Source organism: Panicum hallii, chromosome 9, assembly GCF_002211085.1.
Source record: "Panicum hallii strain FIL2 chromosome 9, PHallii_v3.1, whole genome shotgun sequence".
In the NCBI taxonomy this organism is placed as follows: Eukaryota; Viridiplantae; Streptophyta; class Magnoliopsida; order Poales; family Poaceae; genus Panicum; species Panicum hallii.
The window spans coordinates 60,428,973-60,437,324 of record NC_038050.1 but is presented as its reverse complement, the minus strand read 5'-3'; the positions used below and the strand labels follow the sequence as shown (position 1 = coordinate 60,437,324).

General features: G+C 50.2%; 1 protein-coding gene across 1 annotated transcript; it reads right to left on the bottom strand.

Annotated features, from left to right (window-relative positions):
• Nucleotides 1-1,317: 1,317 nt before the first annotated feature.
• LOC112874167 (probable inactive heme oxygenase 2, chloroplastic) lies at nucleotides 1,318-5,642 on the bottom strand. The gene is made up of 4 exons (XM_025937357.1): nucleotides 5,114-5,642; nucleotides 2,849-3,072; nucleotides 2,119-2,226; nucleotides 1,318-2,044 (listed from the first exon to the last, which is right to left on the bottom strand). The coding sequence occupies exons 1-4, from the start codon at nucleotides 5,640-5,642 to the stop codon at nucleotides 1,952-1,954; spliced, it is 954 nt and encodes a 317-aa protein (XP_025793142.1). The 3' UTR covers nucleotides 1,318-1,951.
• Nucleotides 5,643-8,352: the final 2,710 nt, after the last annotated feature.

Below are 8,352 nucleotides of genomic sequence, written 5' to 3'. Positions count from 1 at the left end.
GGCTGGGCTCTCCTCCTCAGCTGTGAGCTGTGTCCCCGGGCGCGAACATCTCCCGGGTCCCGGTGGCTAGCACGCGCGGCGCGTCCGTGTTGTGTTTTCTACTCCAAGCATCAGCGGCACTGTCTGATCGGTTCGCCAAAGGTGCACTGCCGAGTGCCGGGAACTAGAGGACTGTTTGGATATCTGCCTTACGTGCCACACCGCGTCTAAGGTGCGACGGCCGATTTGGCCGCCAAAATTGTGGCGTGAAATGCGTGGCTGCGCGCTCTCTCGTTGCGTAGGTCAGCGGCTACGGCCCAAAATGGAAACGCCCATCCGCTGCGCCTCGCCTGAACGTGGTGGATCCGTTACCCACACAGCCACTGAGCGTCTGACTGCTGCCACGCTCACATGTGCCCACATGGCCATTGGTCTTCGTTCAGCGCGGTGTGGTCCGTGGGACGACGGAGAACACGCACGCACTAGCTACTAACTAGATCGGCTGCCGAGCGCTGACTGCTGGGCAGCGACGCACCGGTGCGGGCTGACCTACCCGCCTAGCTGGCTAGCTCCGATCCGTAGTGCTGCCGCACCTCACCAAACCCCAACGTTCGTCCTCGCGGAAGGGTCACGATCAGATCAGATCTTAACGTCGCCGTTCTTCCGTTGGATCGGAGAGTATGCGTTGGTCTCCGCAGGCTACAACTCGCGATATCATTTGGCGTGATATGATGCCACGGCTCCTTTTCTCCACGGCTTTGCGTACTGGCCAAGGAGAGTTGAATGCCACTCGACCGAAAGCTTCTCTTGTTTCTTATATCCACAACTCCCCATTACTAGCGCAAAGGTGCCGTCATCGAAAGCTTCCTTTCGCCCGTGGCAAAAGTATCATGAGACCGGCCTAAAAAAGGATACTGGTAATGTGGAGGTGATAGAAACTCCACAATATGTTCTGGAACCACTCTCTCGCACGTGTTTAAGCTCCTGTAAAGCACGCAAGTAATCGTACTCTGGAACTCGGCAGGGCCATAAAAGAGCTGGGTTGCCATGCTTGCTGCCGTCCTTGCAGATGATGATTGACGACGCACTCCGCTGCCACGGCTGCCGCCGGTGTTGGGAGCAGCAGCCTGGACCAGCCCGTTCATCCACATGGTCCCTGGGACCCGACCGCCCATGGAGCAGGCTGCAGGCTGCAGGCTGCAGGCTCTGCTCAGTGCTCAAGCCTGCCGCGGCTCGCCAGGAGCATGGACCGTGGGGGCAGCACCACGCGTCCAGTTTCAATGCCTTGGAAAACATTTGAATTGGCAAAACAGAGAAGCAAAAAAAGAAAAAAGGAGATCGTTTTGAACGTTGGCATATCAAAATGCGCATATCTCAACGAGAAATCCTCCAGTCCTCATTTTGACAGCTGACACACAAGGATGTCGTTTACAGCTAGCTATACATCCCACACTGATGAATCGTTGTTAGCAGTTTAAGAAGCTACGGTAATCCAGGCGCAACATCCGGGGAGCTGAGACAAAGCTTCGACAGCCCCCAAGAACTAACATGCATGGCAGTCCGTTGCTCGATCACTGCGTGGATGGCATGATCCAGCATACTGCCTGCCCAGGCCCCAGGCAACCCTGACGACGCACAACGGAAAATCCTTTTCAACTTTGCACAAACCTTAGGTGCGGTAGGAAGGACGTCTCACTGGTCAAACGAGCAACCCTACCATGCACGCCGAAAAAGAAACCAGGGTGGCCTGCCATTTGGATTTTGGACGTCCATCATATAGTGCTCACTGACCAGCTTCCATATCTAGCGCCGAAGGATCCTTCAGACTTCTGACATGTTATCCTTCTCAAAAGTAAGTGCGCTAAGCCTCCGCTGATACTAAGATCTCTAGCTTTTCCTGACTTCTAGAGTACACCCGCTAATGCATGCAGTGAGATTAGACTAAGTAGGCTTATCCACCAGACATAATGGCTCATGAGATGATTAACCGGACCATCTTTCCCAGGTACTGGAAGCATTTAGCAGCTTCTTTCAAGCACAAGTTTCTATCCTTCCGAGTCCAGTGCTGCACAGCAGAAGCACATGGGCTACTCAGACAAAATTTCAAAGAAAGCAGGAAAATTGTTATGTAGCACGTACCTTGCTAAGTTCATTAAGCTTATCCCTAGCATCTTTCAGCAGAAGCTCAGCATCAGTGTCCCATTTGTAGAACTCCAGCTCCCTTCCTTCCAGAATTTTCTTGCTGATCTATTACAAATCAATGTATTTTTCTGTTCAGAGACTTCCTAATCCTAAGACACTGTATGCTTGCAGAGCAAGAAGAGCTGTACAAGACAAATGGTAATTGGTAATGGGTGGAACTTAATGGGGAATTCCGGACACCAGAAGCCCCATACTTTGTTAAATTGCACATCAGGTACATACAACGTACCAAAATCATTAACTTCTTGGCTATGTATACCCTTACCAGCAACTGGCCCACCCAAACTCGGGCCTGCCTCCATATAGATGCAGGGACGCAGGTGCCCCCAGGTTCACACGGCCCAGTTAGGTCTTTTGCACTATCCTAGATTCGCAGTCTCACCTCTAGGTGAAAACATCAACCATAGTGACCACTTACTAGCGTGCCAAATGCCGCAGAGATCACAGGTTTCGTTGCAATTCTAACAGTTCAACTACATCGTGAGGGTAAAATACCTAAATAATCTCATATAACTGAAAATTAGTGGAACCTAATCCTCTCATATCTGGATAAGAAATGTATTACTGCAATCCTTACATTTTAGTATATTGGCAATGTCATGGATAAGTCACATTAAATTTGAAAGCAATGGTAATGGAGATTTATCAGGTGCGAGAAGCGTGTTACCTTGTTGCCTATTGCCACACCTCCAGTTATATGTGCAAAATATATATTGTAATAATGTGAGAGGAATGCAGGGGCATTGCTCTCAGCCAGTTCAGTCAGATAAGTTGCATAAGTTGATCCTACAGTACTCGGCTCTGGAATTGCAATCCCTTGTTCTTTGAACCACTCCAAATCTTTTGAAATGCAGGCTGAACGCTCCAAACCACTTTTCCTGAAGTAAACATCTGAACAAACATTAAATTAAATATATGTGAGTAATTAACTGTCACTTCTGTCTTATTAGAGGCTTGATTGGCATAGCTCCAACTCTGAGATCCCTGCAGGATTCAGAGTTTGCAAGGTAAAATAAAGTGGTTTACCAAATGGGAACAAATTTGCTCAACCAAATACCATTATTGTGCCCACAGGCCACAGCTCTAGCTCCAAGAATTTCTAAAGCTAGGGATGATTAGCTCCAAAAATTCTTGGAGCTGGAGCTGTGTCAAACAGGAACAATTTGACATTTTTCCCTCAGGAGCTAGAGCCACTTTGCAAGACTGTAAGCAATGAGCTTTCAACTTAGACACTATAAAGTTTGTAAGATCAATATACAAATTATGCAGTTTTGAAGCATTTAATTGAGTGTGTTTGACAGACAACGCAGCATATTTGTTGGTTCGTTTCAAACGATATTTACTTTTTTTTTGGCATGCAAACAAGAAAATTGACTACAACATGTGCAGATATCTTGGTGGAGATGCACAAGATTACCTACATGCTAACGCCCTCAACATGATCTTTACCGTTATGGTCTGTCATATCCATTTCAGAGCAGCCTATGAAATTCATATCTTTCTGAGGACACTACAAAACTTGAAAAGAAAGAGCAAACTTCATGGAAGTCACTACACAGCCAGAGGGCAGAACTCCAGAGCATATCTCATCTCATTGCTCAGACCTCAGAATGCATCTTTGCCAGTGCACATGCCAACATAGAAATGTATACATTTCCAGAGCTGTATCAGTATCATGTCTTGCTTAACCATCCTAACTTATTAATAATGCTGTCGTATCACAAGTTTGGATTGGAATACCACAAAGGGCTACAAACTGAACCCTGGGATAAGCCAGCATGTTACATAGTTTGCAGCACATCTCTAATTTGGCAGTACAAAAGGTATTCCTATCATCAATGTCTGCTTGCCACCCCAAATGTATCTTGTTACATTCCACTTGCGAAAACAGAAATGGTATGGTAAAGATCTAATACAACTAGGAGTGTGAATGGAACAGATAGTTCCCAACCATCTGTTCAAACGAAGGGGCTCAGATAGAATCAGAGCAAAAGAAAAAAACGAATATTCGACATTTATCTCGGATACCAGAATAGAAGTCAGATAGTCCCCCCCCCCCCCAAAGAAAAAACTATAAGATTGGACAAAGGGAAAGGCACAAGACCAGAGATATACTGGAAATACTTCACATAGAATCTGAATACTATCCAGTCCATGTGCCAACAACCTAGCAACTCCCCCAGCACCCATAGGCAATGGTGTGGCTCTAACTTGTATAAAGGTGTGGACAACTACATTTTGGAATGGTAATACTTTCCTCTAAAAAATAATATTAAATCGTTCAGTTGACAGTTTATAGAACTTCCAAGTCTTGTTTTTAAAAAAATATGGCGCTATTGCGAACTACTCGCCCTATATTGCCTGTTCAAATTATAATGTAGTTAAATTCCAACATGTGGGATGTTTGAATGATCATCACATAGTGATATATATGGTTGTTGTTTTCACTCAATATTCGAGTGAGTATTTATGGTTGAGATGATCCACGTTAGTGATGGAGACTATCATTTGAATTATAATCATCATGTATTTTACCTCTGTATTTGTGATCGAGACTGTCAGCATTCGTATTTCACTATTTGTATGCCACACTGTTATATCCGATTCCAGTACAGAGCAAAAACAAGTGAGATAAGATATGGGATGAGAGATACCCATTTGCATCTGCTCTGAATTCATTCTAAAAAGAACATATATTTGACGAGCAGTATTTCGCGGAGTAGATAATGCCACAATCTTATCATCGCATAAATGTGAATGTACGCGTAAACATACAAGTGCAAGCAACACATACCCCAAATCAGCGTCACAACTACAAATCCACTCCGTGACAGAAATTCCAATCGAGGATATCACGCAGTCCCTCCCCAGAACACGGATTGTCAAAAATTGAACTAGCAGCAAAGAACGAGGAAGAAACTTTGTGACTCACAGGCGACATCGGTGGACTCGGCGACGACCCGCTCGATGGTGTCGAAGACAAGCTTGCTGTCCACCAGGTACCGCACGAACCCCTCCATGCTCGGCATCCACTCCCCTTCCTGGAGTTCGCCCTCCTCCTCCTTCTCGTGCTCCTCCTTCACGCCGCCATCGTCGTCGTCGTCGTCCGACGCATCCGAGGCCTCCGTCCCCGCCCCCGCGTCCGCGTCCTCCGCCCCCGGCTCGTCCTTGATGGTGGTGCGCTTGGGGTTGCGGAGCCGCATGGCGACGAACCGCATCTCCTCGGCGACGCCCACCGCCTCGCCGGGGTACTGCTTCGGGTACCGCCGCGGCTTCGGCTTCGCCTCCTGCGGCGGCGCAGGCGCCTCCGCAGCTGCCGGGACCGAAGGGGAGGGAGAGCAGCGGGCGACAGTTAGGGCTAGGGATCTAGTCCTGGGGGTGCGGATGGAGGTGAGCGGAGCCAATCGTCGGGATGGAGGCGGCGCGACCGCCGAGGCAGCGGCGGCGACGACGAGCGGCATGGGTTTAAGAGGCGGCCGGGCGGGTTATCCGTTGCACAACCTCCGGTGACAGTGACACAGCGTCTGACCGCAATAAAACTCTCTACGAGCTGTCTTTACGCCTTTGCCAGGCGCTTACGGGGCTGCTTGCACGTAGGGACTAATTTTTTCGGGTGACATCTAATTAGGCTATCCGCAGCGAGCCTCCCGTCCGGCACCTCATCCAGAATTTACTTACATGTTGTTGTACCGCAGACTCACCCACCAACATTCTCATCGGCCACCCCAAAAACCGAGCCCCCTCCTCTGACTCCCTTTTCCACACCTGTCGGATTTTATCCGGCTGCCCACCGAGGGGTATACCCAAAGTGGTAGGTTTTAAGTTGGGGTGCGCCGAGATCAGGAACTCGAAGGTGCAGACAACACAAGATTTAGACAGGTTCAGACCGCAATATGCGTAATACCCTACGTCCTGTATAATGGTTTTGTATTGCCTTGATGTTGATCTGGTGATCTTGGTTTTGAGGGGGTCCCTGACCGCTCTTATATATCCGAGGGACAGGGTTACATGAATCCCAGCCTGATAGTAGTTTAGGAATCGTACTCAAGTACAACTTGAGTAGTTTCCTTCTGTATCGACTAGATCTACTCCGCATGCGGGTAGAAAACAACATAAATAAGGTACAGGACACGTCCTATCCCCTAGCCCAATACGGACTCCTTGATGTACACAGCCCCGTGGCCCCGGGTCTGACAAGCCCCCGAGCTCTTTGTAGCTGAGTACTGCAGGCTCATCGAGTAATTCTGAAGCAGTCTTCGACTTCTTTCGAAGTTCCGTCTTGAAATTTCTCTTCGAGTACTCTTCTGACTGCATCGAAGCTATGAGGTGCTCATGCCCCGAATTCTTTCTTTTGTATGGGGTGCGATGAATAATCGCACTCCATATGGAGTAGCCCCCTAGCCTTAGGTTAAATCAAAGAATCAAGCTGAGGGTCAAACTAATCTTGAGTCTTTTCTTCTTATCTTTCGCGTACTTTCGAAAAATAAGTAGTCGATGCCACGTGTCTCACAGCCCCTGAGCCTTGAATCCAAATCACCACCACCTCCGAAGGACGAATCGTTCATTGGAAGGGGATGGATCTGTCCGATCTACTCGGACATGAAGACCGCTTGGTAGCGCACCTTGAACCTTTGCCTTTTCAGCAGGGCAGGGCGTTGGCTACCATCACCGAGGGCTCGACTCAACTAGTCGAAACCTCCTCTGAAGAACTCGCAACCTGCCAGGTGCTGATGGCGGAGGAGGGGACGACGATGCCCTCATCCCCATCGGCGCACTTGACGGGATATCAGAAGACGAAGACACTGCCGATGCTGTCGACGAGAACGATGCCGAGCGCGACGCGCGGCGAGCCAGGAACAGAGCTCGTGCGGTTCGTAGAAGGTGGGCCAACGAGTGCATACGTTCTGCACAGCGCGAACTCGACGCTGAATTTGCCGCCGCAAATTAACGAGGCTTCAGGACTCCTGTGGCCAACATCGCTCGGGTAACAGCGCTACTCGAGCGAAGCAAAGATCCCAACGTTCAACAAGCGCTCCGCTACGCCCAACGGACATGGATCCAGCTGGACCAGCAGGCCCCGGCATCACTCGTCAGGGACGAGCGCGTCGGAGATAGCCGGAGCTAGGCCCCAAGTCGACCAACGGGCGATCGCCCGCGACCCCAACGCAGCAATAACAACGATGGTGCGGGTGGGAGTCAGGTCACCGGAGGGAGGCGGCAGCCACCTCCGGCGAACAACCCGAGGCAGCCCAACCGCCCACGTCAACAACCGGACCTTCGCCAGAAGATCAATGAGGGGTGCGACGTCCGGTCAGTCCTCGACTCGAGGCGACGGGAACGCGAGGTAGCTGAGCGGGACGATGCTGTCTGACAACACCTTCTCTCTCTTGCTCCCATCGCAATTGTCGCGCCTGCTCTCTCTATCTCTTCGTTCTTCCCCACCTCGCTCTCGCCTGCTCCCATTCGAACTCTCCCCTGCTGCAAGAGCCGAAGGTGCCAGATCTCCGGCACGCTGGTCGCCTGTTCAGCGCCTTTGCCGCGTCCCCGACTCGCCGCGCCCGTCCACGGTATGAAGTTCCCCCTCCTTTCTCCTCCCCTCCCCTCCTCCTCCCCTTCCCCTTGTAGATTTCGGCTCCGTTCGGCTGGCTGCGGCGGCGAGCAGGGGCGGAGCCAGACCCCGGACAAAATGGAAATCAGCAAGGGAAGAGGGAAATACGAAGAAGACCAAGATTGAAAGGAGAATACCTTGGTCGGAGGCTGCAGCGAGGTCTTCCGAAGAGCAGGAATGCCGCACGCCACCATGACACCGCCGGCAGCACGCAGCCTGTGGGGGATCAGCGCCGGCGCGGGAAGCAACGGCCGCCTCGCGTCGGGAGGCGGCTGCGGCGTCCGACGGGGAAGCTGCTGGGAGCATGATGCGGAGAAGAATGCAGAACAGCTAGGCCCCACCTCGGTTCGTGCGGTGTTTCCCTATCGGGAGCCGGTAGCTGCTGGGGATAGCCTTAGAACTATAAAACTATAAAGCTTGCATAAATAGAAATTAATTCACGAGACGAATCTATTAAATCTAATTAATCTATTACATAATTTTACTGTAGCACAACATTACCAAATTATGAACTGGATTCGTCTCACGAATTAGCCTCCATTTATACAATTGATTTGGTAATT

Bases quoted from the DNA above. Each gene is read 5' to 3' on its own strand.
- LOC112874167 (XM_025937357.1), bottom strand. From the start codon at position 5,642: ATGCCGCTCGTCGTCGCCGCCGCTGCCTCGGCGGTCGCGCCGCCTCCA. The intron at 2,227-2,848 runs GTAACACGCTTC...GATTTGTAATAG, and splicing joins GTGTGGCAATAGGCAACAAG to ATCAGCAAGAAAATTCTGGA. The intron at 2,045-2,118 runs GTACGTGCTACA...TCTGCTGTGCAG, and splicing joins AGCTTAATGAACTTAGCAAG to CACTGGACTCGGAAGGATAG.